This window comes from Hemiscyllium ocellatum, chromosome 26 (assembly GCF_020745735.1).
Source record: "Hemiscyllium ocellatum isolate sHemOce1 chromosome 26, sHemOce1.pat.X.cur, whole genome shotgun sequence".
NCBI classification, from domain to species: Eukaryota; Metazoa; Chordata; class Chondrichthyes; order Orectolobiformes; family Hemiscylliidae; genus Hemiscyllium; species Hemiscyllium ocellatum.
Window position 1 is genome coordinate 35,507,164 of NC_083426.1, and position 20,976 is coordinate 35,528,139.

Genomic DNA, 20,976 nt, shown 5'->3' on the forward strand with positions numbered 1-20,976 from the left:
CAGAGGGGTCACTTCATTGGTGGAAGAATTTTGTTCGAATCATATATTCCAAATTGAAGACCTGGCTTAACTAAGCAAAAAAAACAGAACCATAAATACATTGTTCGTGGTTGAACAGCGATGCGTTTATCCACAAGGGTGGATGGAAAATTTATTGGTCAGTCTGCTGTTTTGAATTTAAGACTGCAGCTGAAAGCTATCAAAGGGAGTGACTGGGAGCAGCTCAAGTTGCACTTCCCCATGTGGCTCATTTTCTGATTGTGAAGCAGTTGAATGGATGTGATTAGGCCTAACTCTGTGCTCGTTAATGAATATCATTATGTGTTCCAACTGAAACTGAAGAAAGTATTGCGTTGTTATTGAGAGCATGATTCACAGCCCTTTAGTGAAGATGAGCCGGACAATGCATTTCAATTTCAGGTAGGATAACTTAAATGCTCTGCTTGACTTTTGTTGAAAAATTCCAGGGCTTGGGACTATAGTGGCTTGTCTCAGAATGCTTCTAGGGTTTCCTCATTGAAAACTGTTGAATCCATTCATCAAAACATGTTCTGTGTATTGCGCTGTACAATTCTATGTAATTTAATATTATAACAGATTACCAAAAAATTGGCACATTTCCACAGCGGCACTGGCTTGTTCTTATAAAACTTGAGAGATAAGGTTAAAATTTGTTTTGTTTGCTCTGCTGAGCAGATAGTGAGAAAATCCTTTTACTAGTATTACAAGTTGATGTGTACTTTGTGGAAGGAAAATTATGGAAAGAGTTCACTAATCTCCTTATTTTTGAATTGTAAATTTGAGTTTTTCATATTTGACTCAAGCTGTGTGTTAATAATGTGATTGTTCAAGAGTTTTTCACCGCCCTTATTCTGCCTTCTCCTTTCCTGTAGCAGATTGGCTGTAATGTTGAACTCGTCCTTCCTCATACGGAAGTTTTCCTGTTAGAGTAAACAAGGCTATTGTTCTGTCCTCCCCCAAACTCAAGTGGGGAGGCCATTTGAACTGCACTTACTACCGTGCAAACCTTTCATCAGTAATCTCGGGGGAGAGTAATTACTGAACTGAGGATTCTCCCAGCCCTGATAAGCCAATCCTTGCTGCTTCCAATCTTGAACGTCTGCCCAAAACTGGCATGAAATAATTGACCAGTTGTGTCATCCAAAACTTTAAATTTGAGTAATGAGAGACAAGAAGTTGAAGTTTTCTTGTTTTGCACTCATCAGGGCCAGGAAACCGACTTGGAGGTGGGGGCAATTCCATGCCAATGATGGCACAGGCAATCACACCATCAATGCCACCCCCCAAAGCTTGCTCCATCAATTGTTGTCTCTTTTCTCAAAACTGTTTCATGTACCAAAGTCCTGAGGACTGTAAAACAAAAAGCTCCAACTTCTCTCCTCTTCTGGCAATGCTTATAACTATTAGGACTTTAACACGTTAAGGAGAAAAGGTTGCTATTTGTTTATCAGGAAGGCCAGGAACAATAGAAATCTAGCGCATTTAGCCAGCAACAGCGTCTGGAACCACTTTCAGCTTGGACCTCATTTGTGTGCTGTAAGTAAGATTCGGTTGCCAGATAGGGAGCTCATTCCATTTTATGATGACAGGGTAGAAACTGAGCCAGCTTCCATGTTGAACCTACAAGTGGAATCTGGTGGGAGGGAGAGCTGTATGTGCCACTGTCAGGGGCCCTTTTTGTCCTCTCTTAGACACTGCAGCTGCCTTCAGGTAAACCTCAATAAATATTTTAGACAACTTGTTTGTGGTAATAGTTTTCTACAAGAGAATGAAGTGTGTTGTATATGAAAGCAACTAACAACAAGGAAAGACTTATATTTTTCAACAAATAGTTAGGATCTGGAATGTGCTACTGCCTGAGGATGTGGTTGTAATAGATTCAGTTAGTTTCAAACAGGAATTGAATTATTATCTGTGGAGAAAAACATTTTGTGCAGTGTTCCGAAGAAAAGGTGAGATTGTGGGACCGAGTTGCTCTTAAAGTACCAGCATAGATTCAATGGGTTAAAAGACACCCTTCTCTGCTAGAAACATTTTCTGATTGTATTTATACCTGAAATTTAACCAAGTTTTGTATTTAAACAACATTCTCTGTACTTCAAGCAGATATACTATCAAACATGTTGCAGACCTAATCATTATACCAGGTGGTTAAATTTCTTCTCCCTCAGTAGTTCATTAATCAGATGAGCAGTTGTAAAATGACACAATTTTATCTTTGTGTGACTAAGATATTCATTGATGAAAGTCATGAATTTTGAATGATTGTCCCAACGTTTATAATCCGAATATATGAAGTTTAAAAGTTGCGTTTTTGCAGAAACATTTCTGATTCACTGAGTGGCCCAAGGATCCTCTGAATTATTTTTATGAATGGCTTTTGCTCAGTGTTTTTATTTCCATAAACCCTGGTTTCACGTGTTCCAATCAATGAGCGCATCGCCGTTCTTTTTTTTATATAATATATTTTTATTAAGAAAAAATAGATTTTTAAATATTACAACAAATACAAAACAATGCAATTCAAAACAGTACAAAAATAGTACAAAACTAAACCCAAATAATAAAAAAAATTCCCCAACCCACCCTCCTATACGAATGTATAAACATATATAGAGAAGTATAAAATTTTTTAAAAACCTAAACTAGCTATTTAACTAACTAAATAAATACCTAACAACAAACAAATAAATAGTGATAACTCAGCCCAGCCAAATAAAATACTCATACATTCACAGTTCCTCCTCCCTGGATGTTGGACTCATGAAGCACAATCGTTATGGCTATACAAAAGCCCTTGTTAGTGTGGCAGATAACTCTGTGTCCAGGTATTTCAAAAAGGGTTGCCATGTCTTATAAAAATTCTCAGTTTTGTGATGTACCATATTTGTGAGAAAATCCAGGGGAATATGCTCCATAACAATCTTCTGCCAACCCGACAGGCCTAGGGGGTTTTCTGATATCCAACCTAGCAAGATATTCTTCCTTGCACAGAATGTAAGAATATTGAAAAGTTTTACCTTATGCGAGTCTGCAGGAAATACAGTGGGTAGGCCCAAAAGGAGCGAAATAGGGTCCTTCTCCACCCCTATACCTAATATCCTCTCCATTGCACCCACCACAGCGCTCCAATATGTTTGAAGCCTGTCACAAGACCAAAGACAATGGGTAAGAATACCCGGACAGACCTTACACTTGGGGCATGCTGAAGCTACCCCTGGTTTAAATTTTGACAAACGGTCTGGGGCTAAGTGGAGAATCTTCAACTGTAAAGCATGGGTTCTATTGCAAATTGATATCTTCCTTACATTCTCCCAAATATCCTCCCATGCCTCTGAAGAAACCTTAACACCCAGCTCTCTTTCTCACATCTTGCACAGTCGATCAGACTCATCTGAGGTGGCACCCCCCAATTGGTGATATAGAGTACTGACAGAAAGTGTACTCTTAGCCCTTTAGTACCCCTCTTTCTATGTCAGATTTGTAGGGATTAGTCAAAAGTGTGGTCCTTTTTTGAATAAAATCCCTAACTTGAAAAAAACGAAAGAGGTCTCTATTAGGTAACTCGTACTTCCGTACTAACTGATCGAAGGACATCATTACATCTCCCTCAAATAAATCACCCATGCAAGATATACACTTAGCTGCCCAACGTTTAAATCCTGAATCTATCATACCTGGTTGAAAGCTCAGTATACCCACTAAAGGTGTAAACAAAGATGTTTTGCCAATATTACCTTCCCCCTACCGAATTGTCCTCCATACTTTAACAGTATTGATGACTATTGGGTTATGGCAATACTCCCTAACTGTCCTCACCTTGTCCAAAAACAGCAAACTGGGGTAAGGGGGCACCTTGCCTGGGAGACTTCGATATCTAGCCATATTGAAAAAGGGTCCCCACAAACCTAATCACTTGTAGGTCAAAAGCGAGCTTAATTGGTAATTTTTAATGTCCGGAAGGTCAACTCCCCCCAATCTGTGAGGCAACTGCAGTTTGGCTAATTTAATGAGGGGCCATTTATAGTGCCAGATAAAGGAGCTGAACCAACTGCTCAGTCTCCTGAGTGTTTATTGAAAATCAGAGGGAGCATCTGTATGGGGTATAGCAAACGAGGGAGAATATTCATCTTAATAAGCGCTATCCGACCCAACCATGAGACTGGAAGTGCCTCCCATCTTTGGAGATCTTGTTTAATTTTTTTCAAATAATTGAGTAGAATTGGCTTTGAACAGCCAATCCAGAACTGGAGTAATGAATATGCCCAAATACACAAAACCCCCCGTGACCACCTAAATGGGAATCTATAGTCACTCTCAAGAGCCAACTGTTTTGTAAGACCACCCATAAGCATAGCCTCTGATTTAGCAAAATTAATCTTATACCCTGAAAAAGTGCCAAATGTGTGAATGCATTGTATCAGGCAAGGCACGGAAACTGCTGGATTTGTCAAGAAAATTAGAACATAATTTGCATACAGCGAGATCTCACGTAATTTTGACGCCACTTCTGGAGCTGATCTATTGAGATCCCCATGAATAGCCTCTGCCAATGGTTCAATCACCAACATAAAAAGTAATGGTGAAAGGGGACAGCCCTACTGGCTGTCCCTAGAAATATTAAAATTGCTTGATCGTACCCCGTTGGTAATGACCGCAGCAAGAGGTACACTGTAGAGAACCTTTACCCATCTTATGAAAAATTCGCCCAGACCAAACCGGTCTAGAGTATTGAAAAGGTATGGCCACTCAACTCGGTCAAATGCCTTCTCTGCATTTAAAGAAATCACCAATCCCTGTATTGACTGCTGTTGAGATGCTTGAATTACGATAAGCAGCCTCCTAACATTATTGGAGGATCCGCGACCCTTTATGAAGCCCATCTGATCCTCTTTAATAATAGAGGGTAACACAGTCTCCAGCCTTAATGCGAGGGCCTTAGACAGGATCTTAAAGTCCAAATTTAAGAGCAAAATGGGCCTGTATGAAGCACAGTCTTCCGGATCCTTCCCTTTTTTAAGGATAAGTGAAATATTTACCTCTCTCAGAGATGGTGGGAGACAAACATGACTGTATGAATCATTAAACATATTCAGCATCGGGCCTGACAGTATACTTATAAATTCCTTACAGAATTCACTGGGAAGTTCATCAGGACCGGGCGCCTTTCCACTCTGAAGCTGCCTCACAGCTTCCTGCACTTCTTGCTCTGATAATGGGGCATTGAGAAAGGCCTGTTGTTCAGGAGTCACACCCGGGAGCTTCAGATCTCTAAAAGAGGATTCCATTTTGGCCTGCCCCACCTCACAATCCTCAGACTGATAATGGGGGAGTTGGATTGAAGGATCTGTTTCGAAGCTGTATGACTCTATAACACATCCTAGTCCCTGTCCCTCTCCCATTTGGTCATGGGTCTCTGAGCAATGATGATCATAATGCCACTGAGCTATTTTGAAGAGATTGTATTGATTAGTGAGATAATCAGCTTTATGAAGTTCAGTGACGGTCAGAAGACTGATTAAAACATAGTTATTCTGCTTCTGGACCTGGCCAAACTGGCCATAAACAGGTCCAGGCAGCGGGCCGTGGAGGGGACCGTTAGGGCCAACTGCCTGCCCCTCTTCAGCGGTTATGTTGGAGCTTGGGTGTCTCTGGAGAAGGAGCACGCAGTGTCCACCAACACCCTTGAGTTATTCAAGGAGAGGTGGGTGCCGCAGGGAGTGGAGTGCATTATTTCCCTGTCAAATTCTATTTTGATTTAACCCCTGCCCTCCCCTTCACTGTTTGATCATGCAGCATTGCCCTTTGATGTGAAGGGCACTGCTTGTCACTGGCCACTTAGGTATTTCCTTTCTTCCTGGTGGTGGAAACTGAATAAAGATTTGTGCGCCTTGTGTCTTTCACTGTGTCTCACACCTGTACACACACAACATGGGTGCTTGGGGAAATAAAATAAGCACTACTGCAGTTAGGCAGTAGTGTGGGGGTAATAATAAAAAGAACAGGAGGGTAAAAAAGAAACATGGTTATTTTATGGACATTGTAATCTTTATGTAATCTTTTCTTAGAGTCATAGCGTCATAGAGATGTACAGCACTGAAACAGACCCTATGGTCCAACAAGTCCATGCTGACCAGATATTCCAATCCAATCTAGTCCCACCTGCCAGCACCCAGCCCATATCCTTCCAAACCCTTCCTATTCATATACCCATCCAGATGCCTTTTAAATGTTGCAATTGTACAAACCTCCACCACTTCCTCTAGCAGCCTTTCCATACACGTACCATTTCTGCATGAAAAAGTTGCCCCTTAGGTTCCTTTTATATCTTTCCCCTCTCACACTCAACCTATGCCCTCTAGTTCTGGATTCCCCCACCCCAGAGAAAAGACTTTGTCTATTTATCCTATCCATGCCCCTCATGATTTCGTAAACCTTTATAAGGTCATCCCTCAGCCTCCGCGCTCCAGGGAAAATAGCCCCAGCCTGTTCAGCTTCTCCCTATAGTTCAAATCCTCCAACCCTGGCAACATCCTTGTAAATCTTTTCTGAACCCTTTCAAGTTTCACAACATCTTCCTGATAGGAAGGAGACCAGAATTGCAGACCCAATATTCCAACAGTGGCCTAACCAATGTTCTATACAGGCACAACATGACCTCCCGACTCCTGTACTCAATACTCTGGCCAATAAAGGAAATTATACCAAACGCCTTCTTCACTATCCTATCTACCTGCGACTCCACTTTCAAGGAGCTATGAGTCTGAACTCCAAGGTCTCTTTGTTCAACAACACTCCCTAGGACCTTACCATTAAGTGTATAAGTCCTGCTAAGATTTGCTTTCCCAAAATGAAGCGCCTCGCATTTATCTGAATTAAGTTCGATCTGCCATTCTCAGCCCATTGGCCCATCTGGTCCAGATCCTGTTGTAATCTGAGGTAACCCTCTTCGCTGTCCACTACGCCTCCAATTTTGGTGTCATCTGCAAACTTACTAACTATATCTCTTATGCTCACATCCAAATCACTCTCATAAATGACGAAAAGAAGTGGACCCAGCATCGATCCTTGTGGCACTCCACTGGTCACAGGCCTCCAGTCTGAAAAACAACCCTCCACCACCACCCTCTGTCTTCTACCTTTGAGTGAATTCTGTAACCAAATAGCTAGTTCTCTTTGCATTCCATGAGATCTAACCTTGCTAACCAGTCTCCATAGGGAACCTTGTCGAATGCCTTACTGAAGTCCATATAGATCACATCTACCACTCTGCCCTCTGTAAGAGGCCTAGAAATTTCAGTAAGTGGCCTAGATATCACTTCCCTAGCCTCCCACAGAGTTCTAGGGTATACCTGATCAGATCCTGGGGACTTATCTGTCTTTATGCATTTCCTCCATCCAGCACTTCCTCCTCTGTAATATGGACACTTTTCAATATGTCACCATCTATTTCACTACATTCTATATCTTTCATGTCCTTTTCCACAGTAAATACTGATGCAAAATACTTGTTTAGTATCTCCCCCATTTTCTGCAGCTCCACACAAAGGCTGCCTTCTTGATCTTTACCTCCTCTGTGCATGAATTATAAGAGTTTAAAAGCATAAAAGGCTGTTGCTGAATAAATGAGTGGATTTCTATTGCTCCTAGCCCTCCTGGTATCTTTTCTCCTTCACCTGTTACAGTCCTAATAGTTGTAAGTATTTTCATGATTCCTGTTAAGAGTTGTCTGTGAAATAGAACTTTCTTTTGGATCATTTAAACTCAGCGGTATGAAGTCTGCACAGTAGTTATGATGGATTATTTGACCTAGTTATTTCAATCTGATTTGCAATAGTACTTTCTGATTTATATTCTTCAAGGGCAGTATATCTTTTTGGCCAAGAACAAGATCTAATTCTTTGGAAGTAAAATAAATGTATATTTGTACAACTTCCTTCTGATTCACTCGAAGTTAGCATAATATAAATGTTACTTTGTTGGAATTGGTGGACATGAAGCTATTACATGACTTTCATTGAAAACATTCTTCATTTCAAGAAGGACTGAAGTACAAAGTTGAAACAAAACAGCTCTTCACAGCACAACCGTTAATAATGGACCTGGCAGAGGAGCTTTGAGCTTGCAAAAATGATTTCTTGAGATGGAGTAGTGATCTGACTTAATTCTTTCATCAAGATCCAAGTCCTTTAAGCTGACAATAGGGGAGATGTTTTCAGGTGATTGGTATCTTGTGCTGGTGTTTTGATGCTGGTATCGAAAGATGGAGTAACTTGTTGCAAGTTATATTTAAATCAAATGTGATGTCCTTATTGGCATTCATTTAAAAATATTTTAGTTTTATAATACAAGAACCAGATTTGTTTTAATTTAAATAGTTTGTATATTGTGCAGTTTTAGTCATAAGTGTAATTGCTTAAGATTTTTCTTTCCATCCCATATATTAAACTCCATTTGAATTATTGTAACATTGTCCATGTGACGTTCTCTAGATCTTCCTGTTCAATTCACTATGTTCCGATCACGATGATGGATGAGCAATAAGTAGTATCGCTTTAGTTCTGGGCCCAAGAGTACAGATTTAGAGTGACATCGTTTGAATTTTGTTTTCATTCCTGTTTCCCTATGGAAGGAAGTACCTCACTTTCACTTCTAGTTTAGGTGGCTAAAAGCAGAAATTCAGGAGAGGTAGGACTGGATTGTTTTATTGGCTTTTACAAAAGAGATGGAAGTAACTATTCTTACACAAACAGCATCTAAAAACCATTTTGCATACAACAAAGTACATCTGCAACTGAATTCCTTCTATTCTACACACAAAAAAATCACCTGGGTAAAGATATTGTTTGAATTATCACAATGTAATTGATTACAAACTGTGCAAGGAAATGGAGAAGAATTCTGTATAATCAAAGGATGATGCACCCACGAGCAGAGTTGGTTTTGAAGTAATTATAAACTGTAAACCTACCAGATCATTATGTTTGTCTTTGGGGATGTTTGCTGCCCCTTTAGGAGGATGGGTCAGGTGGCCTGGGATGGAAGCTTTACGTTATTCTCAGTCTTACTGTATAGCTGTAAAGAAGTGGAATAGTTTGTTCCTGGTTCTAGTACTAAAGGCTGACCGCACAATCAATTTACAAATTGCCCTAAAACATCATAACTGGTGATGAGGCTGAGTCACAGCCCACAGAGTGTGTGCTACCATCATTTTCAGAAAGAAGGGAGGAGATCAGATGTCACCTGGACCTTTGGAAATTGGCACATAATTGAGGAGAGCACTTGGTAGACTTGCTACAAGACAGAGCAAAATGTCGAGGTAACTGGTCGCAAGGGGACTGAGGTTGCAACCAGCAGCTGAGATGGTGAGTACTCACCCAGGGGCTTACTAATATCATTGTGGAGAGTATCACTGAGGGGATTTGGGTGGCAAGCAGTTACCACCTACCTAGATCCGAGTGGCAGGAAATGTTCCAGCTGGCAAGAAGACAAATAGTGACATAATTTTGAGCAATGGGACTGTTTGACAAAGATGCAGAAAGTTGGATTCTGTAAGCTGGACATGTTTATACCTTACATGAAGTGGCTGAAGACTTAATGGTACCAGTTTTCTTAAACACCAGTTGGAGCAAGTCCTTCCAGATTCTGAGGAGTCTGGTGCAATCAGAGAACCCAGTGGCGAATTATGTGAAGTATTATAAAGTCATTTGGCACCAAAGCCGCAGACTAAGGACAAACAGGAGACAGGTGGACCAGCTGGTTGCTGCACCTCACCAACGGAGGGATGTTCCTCAACATTCAGAGTTTGAACAACAATAGCCACAGAGGGGCTCCTTTACCAAGTGGCAGGAGTTTTTCGAAGTCCAGGAGACTACACCAACAAAGGCTGCTGAGACTAGGAGATAATCTTCTAGAAACTGCTATTCCCCCTGAGATCCTAATCATGTTGATGCAGACTTCTTACATGGGAGGTCGAATGGGGGGAGTGGTAATTTACCCATGTTTTCCATGTTTTTGTAAATATTGCTGACTATGTACAAATGTTGGCTACAATACCTGTATAATATTTACAATTGTTGTATATATAGAATATAGAAAAGTACAGCACAGAACAGGTCCTTTGGCCCACTATGTTGTGCCAAGGTTTAATCCTAATGTAAAATGTAATAACCTAACCTACACACCTCTACTCACTGCTATCCATGTGTATGTCCAGCAATCGCTTAAATATCCCAAATGAATCTGCTTCCACCCCCACAGCTGGCAACGCATTCCATGCATTCACAATTCTTTGCGTAAAGAACCTACCTCTGACGTCTCCTTTTATGCATCCTCCAAATATGTTCAAACTATGACTCCTCGTACCAGTCACTCCTGCCCTGGGGAAAAGTCTCTGGCTATTAACTCTATCTATTCCTCTCATTATCATGTATACCTCAATCAGGTCTCCGCTCTTCCTCCTTCTCTCCAGAGAGAAAAGTCCAAGCTTATTCAACCTTTCTTCATAAGGCAAGCCTTCCAGTCCAGGCAACATCCTGGTAAACCCTCTTTGCACCCTCGCCAAAGCCTCTGTATCTTTCCTATGGTAGGGCAACCAGAACTGGACACAATATTCCAAGTGTGGTCTCACCAGGGACTTGTAGAGCTGTAGCAAAACCTCGCAGCTCTTAAACTTGATCCCCCTGTTAATGAAAGCCAAAACACCATATGTTTTCTTAACGACCCTATCCACTTGGGTGGCAACTTTGAGGGATCTATGTACTTGCACACCCAGATCCCTCTGTTCCTCCACACTGCCAAGAATTCTGTCTTTAATCCGATATTCAGCATTTGAGTTCGACCTTCCAAAATGCATCACTTTGCATTTATCCAGGTTGAACTCCATCTGCCATTTCTCAGCCCAACTCTGCATCCTGTCGATGTCGCACTGCAGCCTGCAGTAGCCCTCGATACTATCGACGACACCTCCAACCTTTGTGTCATCTGCAAATTTACTAACCCATCTCTTAACCTCCTCGTCCAAGTCATTTATAAAAACTACAAAGAGCAGAGGCCCAAGGACAGAGCCCTGCAGGACCACACTCAACACTGACCTCCAGACAGAATACTTGCCATCTACAACCACTCTCTGCTTTCTGTCAGCCAGCCAATTCTGAATCCAGATAGCCAAATCTCCCTGTATCCCATACTTCCTGACTGTATGAATATGCCTACCATGGGGAACCCTACCAAATGTCTCGCTGAAGTCCACATACACCACATCCACTGCTTGACTGTCGTCAATCTGTCTTGTTTTCTCAAAGAACTCAATAAGATTTGTGAGGCATGACTTGCCCCCTCACAAAGCCATGCTGACTGCCTTTAATCACCTTATGACTATTTGGCAAAGCATAAGTCCTATCCCTCAGAATTCTTTCCAAAACTTTGCTGAACACAGATGTAAGACTGACTGGTCTGTAATTGCCAGGGATTTCCCTATTACCCTTCTTGAAAACAGGAACAACATTTGCCTCCTTCCAATCCTCCCATACAACTCCTGTGGAGAGTGAGGTGGCATATATCCTCGCCAGTGGCTTAGCAACCTCCTTTCTCGCTTCCCGGAGCTACCTAGGATAAATCTGGTCTGGTCCTGAGGACTTATCAAACATAATGCTTTCCAAAATTTCCAGCACATCAACTTCATCAATCTTGATCTGGTCAAGACTGTATCCCAGCTTCTCAAAGTTTTAATTCACAAAAGGTCCCTTTCTTTGGTGAAAGCCAAAGCAAAAAACTCGTTTAGGGCTTCCCCTATCTACTCCGACTCCACGCACAAGTTCCCTCTGCAATCCCTGATTGGCCCTACCTTCTCCCTGATCAAAATTCCTTTGTGTTCTCCCTAATCCTTCTTGCCAAGCCTTTTTCGTGCCCCCTCCTGGCTCTCATGAGTCCATTTCTGAGCTCCTTTCTAGCAAGCCTGTAATCCACTAAAGTTGAGTTAGATCCTTGCTTCCTCCACCTGACGTAAACTGCATTCTTCCTTTTGACGAGAAACTCCTCTGTTCTCATCATCCAAGGCTCCCTAATCTTACCCCTTCTTGCCTGTCTCAGAGGAACAAATTTGTGCATCACTTGCAACAACTGCTCCTTAAATAGTCTCCACATGTCTGCTGTGCCCTTTCTGCGGAACAATTGTACTTCCGAACTCCTGTCTGACAGCATCATTTCCTTTTCCCCAATTAAATATCATCCCTCGGTAACTGCTCCTTTCCCTCTCCAAGGCTATTGTAAATGTGAGGCAGTTGTGATCACTGTCACCAAAGTGTTCTCCCACTGCGAGATCTGACACCTGTCCTGGTTCATTGCCAAGCACCAAATCCAAGATGGCCTCTCCCCTTGTCGGTTTGTCTACATTCTGAGTAAGGAAACCCTCCTGAACACACCTGACAATATATCTTCATTAATGGGAGTTTTTGAAATTAAGAGGTAGAGGTGTAATGTATGTCCTTGGGGATGCTCGGTGTCCCTCAAGAGGGTTGGTCAGGTGACCCACAGCGGGAGCATTGGGTTGATCTCGGTCTGACTGTGTAGCTGTAAATGCATTGAATAAATCGTTTTGGGTTCAAGTGCTACTGGTCTATCTCATGGTCTATTTATAACTTTTGTAAATTGATTTAAAACATAATAATCATAGATAAATAAGGATCCACAAAAATCTTTATTTCAATTCTTCAAATAATGGTTTAAACAATATGCACCACAGTTAACTTTTTTTTTTCCTTATTTGGATTATGAGGTTTGTGAAGGATATATTTGCTGGACAGATACTGTTGCTTATCAAAAGGAATAATTGTGATGTCAAATACAAGCAAACCACATCTGATATTAGCATAAAAGAAATTGCAGAAAGTTTTCATAATTTCTTGGTAGAAATGGACCCACAAGTTGCTGCAGTAGTTCATCCAATTGCTATTAGTCAGACTTGTTCTGCACCTTTCAGTTCTTAAATACTTTGCGTAGCAAATTGCTGGAAGTGCAAACTGGTTATGTCACACGTGAAACCAATTCTGAATGAACAGAGTAAGCAGTGTTGTTTCTCCTTAATTAATCAGGTTGAAAGATTGTGAGGTTACCAGCGTTAGAACTGATGTGGAAGCATAAATTGAGTTTTGTGAACTCGGTGCTAAATTGGGTATGGAAAGAAATGTATACAAGGTGTTATAGAGCAAAATAATGGGAATAATATTTTTCATGTTTAATGCCTTATATTTTAAAAATATCTAACAACCATTAAAACCTGAAGGAGTAACAGTCCCTAGCTGTAATGCTATTTCAAAATAAAACTTTTACTCCACAGATTATCTGGTAGTAAGTAACGCTCACCATATCACTAGAAGGTACTTGGACTGAATGGGTAAAACTTTATTTTCAGTTGCTGTAAAGTCAGCAGTTTCTTACATTTATATAGCATCTTGGACAGATTATGCAAAAGCTTCACCAAAGAGGGAGTTTGCAAGGAGCATTTTAAAGGAACAAAGGGAAGTAGAGAGGCACATGGGTTCAGTGAAGGAATTCCTATGAAAATATCCAAGGCAGATGAAGGCACAGGGATCAACAGTGGAATGATTAATGTTGAGGTTGTGTAAGTAACTAGAATTAGAATAGTGCAGTTGTCTTGGAGGATCCTGTGATTGAAGGAGATGGCCGCAATTATAGAGCAACAAGGCCGTAGAAGAAATAAAAGAAAGAGTAAAGATTATGAAGTTGAGATATGGCTTAGCTGTGGTCTAATGATGATCATGAATCCATTGATTGTTCGGGAAAAAACCCATGTGGTTCACTAGTATCCTTTAGGGATGGAAACTGCCTTACCTGGTCTGGCCTACATGTGACTCCAGGCCCACAGCAATGAGGCTGATTCTTAACTGCAATAAATGCTGGCCCAGCCAATGAGGCCCTCATCCCATGAATGAATTTTTAAAAGTGGGAGGCAGTATATAGTCAGTAAGCATTGGGTAGATGGACTTATAGTTCATGTTTATGGCAGGTATAAAATGGGATGTTAACCAGGAAGCATCAGAATAGTCCAGTCTAGGGAGAAGCAATAAAGGCTTGGATAAGATCTCAGTACTGGATGGCTCCATTGATCAAATAGAAATGTTTGGATGCTCATCCCTGGGCCAGCTAATACAGCAGGTTATGAACAGTCATTATACCACAGAGAGAATTGGAGTTGGCAACCAGGAAATTACTTTCACGGCAGGGACTGAAAACAATCAAAACAGTTTCTGAATAGCTGGTTGAAGGAAATTTCTGCTGTTCGGTACTGGGTGTAGAACAAACTGTGAGAAATACAACGCTGTTACTGATAAAGTAAAACTAGATGTTGTCAGTTCACAGTAATTTGAAATTATCTTTTAGACATTGGTGTTGATGTTGAAGTTATCTTTTTGATAGTGATGTTACTGAGGAATAACAAATGGATGAGAACTAGGATGTCACTAAGAACAGATCATTGAAGGCTCCAAAGGGAGCACAAGCAGTTGTGCCTGGACATCCACAAGCAGGTGGTGACTGTGAAGCAGAGCAGCTGAAGGTTGAACAGACTCTATTTGCAAAAGATTTGCCTTGGGGGAAGGAGGCCACATGTGAAGAAGGAGCAAACAAGCATCAAAGATTTCATCAACCCAACGTAAACTATGGGCTTTATTTAATGTAAATACTTCCTTCTTTAGCCTTAATTCTTCTTCATGTTTGGAATGGCCAGATGCTAATGGTAAAGAATCCCTGATTCACAACCTCTCGGCCTTCTGTATATTTAAATCTCATCTTCATGTAAGGCTGAAGAAGTAGAAAGGAGCAGGGTGAGTGCAGTTGCATCCAGTCAGACAGTGGAGGAGAGAGGTATTCAAGCTGCACAATGCAGTGATGTGTGTCAGTACTGTGGAGAAGTAAAGAAGGATGAGGAGGGATAGTTTTCCAAAGTCTCAGCCATCTATTAGTTCATGGATATCATGGAACTACTGAAACTTAATACCTGTTTTGGTACAGACCGCTCTGGGGGTCCATGCATGTTCCCCAGGTGATAAAGCAAGTGGAATTTTGGCATTTTGTTCCTAAAGGAATAGTGTATAAAACTAGGGAAGTGTTGCTGTACATGGCATTAGTGAGACTGCACTTGGAGTATTGTGTGCAAGTTTTGGGCCCCTTACTTAAGGAGGGATGTAGTTGAGTTGGAGGCAGTTCAGAGAAGGTTGGGTAGATTGATTACAGAGTCTAAAGATCTGCAGAGTAGATACATTGGTTATGCTAAATTGCTCAGTGTCCAGAGATGTGCAAATTAGCTGGGTTACTGTGGGAAATGCAGGGTTATGAGGGTTGGGTGAGGAATAGATCTGGGTGGGATGCTGTTCAGAGGATTGGCATGGATTCGATGTGCCGAATGGCCTGCTTCCACACTGTCGAGATTCTATGACGCCATGAAGAGGGTTTTGTTTTAAGAAGAGACATTGAGCAGTTCAGGTGTAAACACTCTGCAATTCCGAAGAATGAGACAAAATCTCCTTGAGGTATAGTGTATGGCAAAGGGGATTGACAAGGTAGACGTAGGGCAATCTAGAACAAGAGGTGACAGTTTTAGGATAGGGAGTGGCAGATTTTTCAAAGGACTATGAATTTGTGGAATTCACTTCACCAGACTGCAGTGGATGCTGGGACATTGAGTAAATTTAAGGAGGAGATAGACATAACTTTTGTTAGTAATGGGTTGAAGGGTTATAGAGTATCATGTTGAGGTTGAAATGAGATCACTTATGATCGTACCGAATTTTAAAGCAAGCTTGAGGGGCTGATTTGCTGACTTCTGTTGCTTGTTCTTGTGTTATTTCAATACAAGTAGTAAGCCAGAGAGCAAAATACAAATTCATCAACCTCCTGCTGAACAGGTAACTGGGTGACTAACTCATGGATATTTGCATTTACTACCCATTTGACCCACCTCGGGTTGCTGTGTCATTTGGCAAAAATAGCAGTGCAATGAGACTCAGGTTTTAATTTGATAGAAAACTCTGAGCCGTCATTTTAACAATTAGTGTGTTTTGTACTGTGATTTGATGTACAGTATCAATTGTTTTCACTGATGTTGTCACGCTACAGGAATGAAACTACCTTTCTTGTGTTATTCCTCTGAATGTATTAAATATTTTTTTAAACCAACAGATTTTTCAAGAGGTTAAGATGTATTACCTTTAATTCAAATTGGTGTTGATCATATGGGCTAAATTGTAATTGCCGGCTGCTCCACTTTAAGGCCTGGATAGCATTTTATAAACTGAAGATAAATCAAAGGGGAAAATCTTGATTTTATCCATTTTTGTTTTTTTAAAAGAAATGTTGAAGTTGGGAAAGGGTACAGATGTCTGTATACACTTGAATATACTTGTTTAAAGTATCTGAATACAATATAGAGTCATAGCAAGTCATGGAAACAGACCCTTTGGTCCAACCATTCCATGTTGACCATGTTCCCAAACTAAACTAGTCCCACCTGCCTGCACTTGGCCCATATCCCACCAAGCCTTTCCTATTCATGAATGTATCCAAATGTATTTTAAATGTTGAAACTGTACCCACATCCACCACTTTCGCTGGCAGTTCATTCCACCCATGAACCACTCTGCGCAAAAAAAAACTTGACCCTCGTCCTTTTTGAATCTTTTCCCTCTCACCTTAAAAGTATGCCTTCCAGTTTTGAGCTTCCCCATCTTAGGGAAAAGACCCTTGTCATTCATCTTATCTATGCCCTCATGATTTCATAATCTCAAAATCACCTCTCATCTTCTTACACTCCATTGAAAGAAGTCCCAGCCTTTCCAGTCTATTTTTAGAACTCAAGCCCTCCATTCTCAGCAACTTCCTGGTGAGTCTTTTTTAAACCAGCTCCAGTTTAATAATATCCTTCCTATAACGTGGTGACCAGAATTGCACTTGGAACTCTTCTAGATTCTCACCCATGTCCTGTACTACCACAACGTGACATGGTACTGCACGCTCAAAGGTCTGAGCAATGCAGGCAAGCATGCTAAATGCCGCCTTAACTACTCTGTCTACCTGTGATGCAAATTTCAAAGAATTATGTACCTGAATCCCTAGGTCTTTCAGTTCTACAACACTACCCAGGACCCTATCTTTAATTCTATAAGACTTGTCCTTGTTTGTTTTACCAAAATGCAAACTTCATATTGATCCAAATTAAACCCCATCTGCCGCTCCATAGCCCATTGACCTGGGTAATCAAGATCTCTTTGTAATCTTGCAGATGATGCCCAAGTTAGTGATAGTGCAGAAGGTTACCTAAGATTGAGGATGATCTCATAAACTTTATTGAAGTTTATAACAACATGAATGGCATAGATAAGGTGAATTCTAAGAGCCTTTTCCTTAGGGTGGAGGAGTTCAATACCAGGTGGATTTTTTTAAGATGAGAGGAGAAAGATTTCATGGACATGAGGCACAACTTTATTACGCCGAGAATCGGTAGTGACAATAATTCAGTTGAATAAAGGGAACTATGGAGCTATGAGGGAGGAGCTGGCCAAAGTTCAATGGTGCAATACCTTAGCAGGGATGACAGTGGAGGAACAATAACAGATATTTCTGAGTATTATGCAGAAGATACAGAATCAGTTCATTCCAAAAAGGAAGAAAGATCCTATGAGGAGGCACGGGTGGCCGTGGCTGACGAGGGAAGTTAAGAAACATATCGAGTCAAAAGAGAAAAAAGTATAACATAGCAAAGATGAGTGGGAAAACGGAGGACTGGAAAGCTTTTTAAAGAACAACAGAGGATTACGAAGAAGGAAATATGCAGAGAAAAAAATGAGCTACGAAGGTAAACTGGCCAAAAATATAAAAGAGGATAGGAAAAGCTTTTTTAGGTATGTGAAAGGGAAAAAAATGGTTAAGACTAAAATTGGGCTCTTGAAGACAGAGCGGGAATATTTTACGGGGAAAACAGAAATGGCAGAAGAGTTCAATTGGCACTTCAGATCTGTGTTCACTGAGGAAGACACAAGCAATCTCCCAGAGATAACAGTGGCTGAAGGCCCTGAACTGAAGGGAATTTATATTTGCCAGGAATTGGTGTAGGAGAGACTGTTAGGTCTGAAGGCTGATAAGTCCCCGGGGCCTGATGGTCTACATCCCAGGGTACTGAAGGAGGTGGCTATAGAAATCGTGGATGCGTTGGTAATTATTTTCCAGAGTTCGATAGATTCAGGATCAGTTCCTGCGCATTGGAGGGTGGCTAATATTGCACCACATTATAAGAAAGGAGCGAGAGAGAAATCAGGAAATTATAGACCCATTAGTCTGACCTCAGTGGTGGGAAGGATGCTGGAGTCAATTATAAAGTATGAAATTACGACACATCTGGATAGCAGTAACAGGATAGGTCAGAGCCAGCATGGATTTATGAAGGAGAAATCATGCTTGACTCATCTTATGGAATTTTTTGAGGATGTAACTCTGAAGATGGACAAGGGAGATCCAGTGGATGTAGTGTACCTGGACTTTCGGAAAGCCTTTGATAAAGTCCCACAAAGGAGGTTAGTGAGCAAAATTCGGGCACATGGTATTGGGGACAAAGTACTGACTTGGATTGAAAATTGATTGGCTGACAGGAATCAAAGAATAGTGAGAAACGGCTCCCTTTCAGAATGGCAGGCGATGACCAGTGGGGTACCACAGGGATCAGTGCTGGGACCGCAGCTTTTTACAATATATATTAACGATATAGAAGATGGTATTAATAGTAACATTAGCAAATTTGCTGATGATTCAAAGCTGGGTGGCAGGGTGAAATGTGAGGAGGATGTTAGGAGATTACAGGGTGACCTGGACAGGTTAGGTGAGTGGACAGATGCAAAGCAGATGTAGTTTAATGTGGATAAATGTATGGTTATCCACTTTGGTGGCAAGAACAGGAAGGCAGATTACTACCTAAATGGAGTCCAGTTAGGTAAAGGGGCAGTACAAAGAGATCTGGGTGTTCTTGTACACCAGTCAATGAAGGCAAGCATGCAGGTACAGCAGGTAGTGAAGAAAGCTAATAGCATGCAGGCCTTCATAACAAGAGGGATTAAGTATAGAAGCAAAGAGGTTCTTCTGCAGCTGTACAGGTGAGACTGCACCTGGAATATTGTGTGCAGTTCTGGTCTTCAAATTTGAGGAAAGACATTCTGGCTATTGAGGGAGTGCAGCATAGGTTCATGAGGTCAATTCCTGGAATGTCGAGAGTATCTTAAGTTGAAAGATCGGAGTGACTGGGCTTGTATACCCTTGAGTTTAGAAGACTGAGAGGGGATCTGATTGAGATATATAAGATTATTAAAGGATTGGACACTCTGGAGGCAGGAAACATGTTTCCGCTGATGGGTGAGTCCCAAACCAGAGGACACAGCTTAAAAATAAAGGGTAGGCCATTTAGGACAGAAATGAGGAGAAACTTCTTCATCCAGAGAGTGGTGGGTGTGTGGAATACTCTGCCCCAGAAGGCAATGGAGACCCAGTCTCTGGATTCGTTTAAGAAAGAGTTGGATAGAGCTCTCAAGGATAGTGGAATCAAGGGTTATGGAGATAAGGCAGGAACAGGATACTGATTGTGATCATGGCTGATCATCCTCAATGAATGGTGGTGCAGGCTCGAAGGGCAGAATGGCATACTACTCCACCTATTGTCTATTGGTTCGTGTGTGGCATGAACTGCTAGTGAACGTGGTGCATGTGGCGACAGTTACAACATTTTAAAATACATTTGCATAAGCACATGAATAGGAAAGATTTGCAGGGATATGGGCCAACTCAGGCAGGTGGGACTAGTTTAGTTGGACTGGTTGGACCGAAGGGTCTGTTTCCATGAGGTGTGACTCTCTCTATGACTCTGTTATTTTCAGAATTGAAAATGTTATTTGAAAGCATAGTTTTCATCTACTCATTTCTATGAGGTGATGCTAAGAACAAAACATTTTTGCTTCTAAAATTTGGATCAATATTTGTTGAGCTGGAAAAGGATTTTCATTTAGTTTACAGTCAATTTCTTTACTCTGAGAATGCACAAGAGTTGTGTGTTATGGTCCTATTTCTGTTGTAGTGAGACTAACAATGCGAGTCCAAGGTTTTTGTGTGCACTTACAAATGACTTTGGGCAGTAGGAATAGCACGCAAAGCTGTTCCAAAGTACTGACAAGAAAGGTTGACATTACAGCTGTTTGAAACCACAGACCTTGCAAATGTATCAGTCACTGTATTCATGCCAAGCGTCACATTTTTGTGGTGCTGAAATACACTACATATTGTGCTTTGTGCTGCTGTAATGTTTTACAATGATTTCATGATAAGTCTTTTCAGATAATTGTTTAATAAAGAGCAGATTTCGGCAGAGAATTTAAATGTTAGACTGTTTCTGTTATGGATAATAGTAGCCATAACCTATTAGACCATTCTTAAGTTGTACAGCACCTTGCATGATTTCAGGGTGTCCCAAGTCCCAGTCAAGTATTTTTGAACAATTGTCATTGTCGGTAAATAGAAGAAAGTTAATGCAGAGTTAATCATTCAATTCATTTTGAGTCATTTTTTACCTTCAAATGAAAATCTCTCAGCACTCTGAACTGTTCTAAAGTCATAGCACATGTCCAGAAATTGCATTTTGTAAAGATGTAGTTTTTATAGATTGTAATAAATATAGAGAAAAAGATTGCTCTAGTTTGAAAATCTGTGATAATTTTTGTTCATTTGGTTAATACAAGTTTTTAAAATTCAAGCACCATATGGTAACAATTTTGGTATAAGAATTTGTTTAGAGGATAAGCAATTCACATTTCCTTATTTTGTTACAGGTAAGCATTAGTGTAGGAGGACAATGCAAATTGTTAAAGCTGTAATATGATTCTGTTTTTTTTAATCATGTAAAGCATA

The 20,976-nt window shown here is 40.9% G+C and overlaps 1 protein-coding gene across 1 annotated transcript in view; it reads left to right on the plus strand.

The window, feature by feature from the left end:
* Positions 1-269: 269 nt before the first annotated feature.
* Positions 270-20,976, plus strand: part of nav1a (neuron navigator 1a) — a 225,200-nt gene continuing 204,493 nt past the window's right edge. The window contains exon 1 of the mRNA XM_060845494.1: positions 270-420. Coding sequence (XP_060701477.1) covers positions 368-420 — 53 coding nt within the window. The 5' untranslated portion in view covers positions 270-367. The remainder of the gene's footprint in view (positions 421-20,976) is intronic.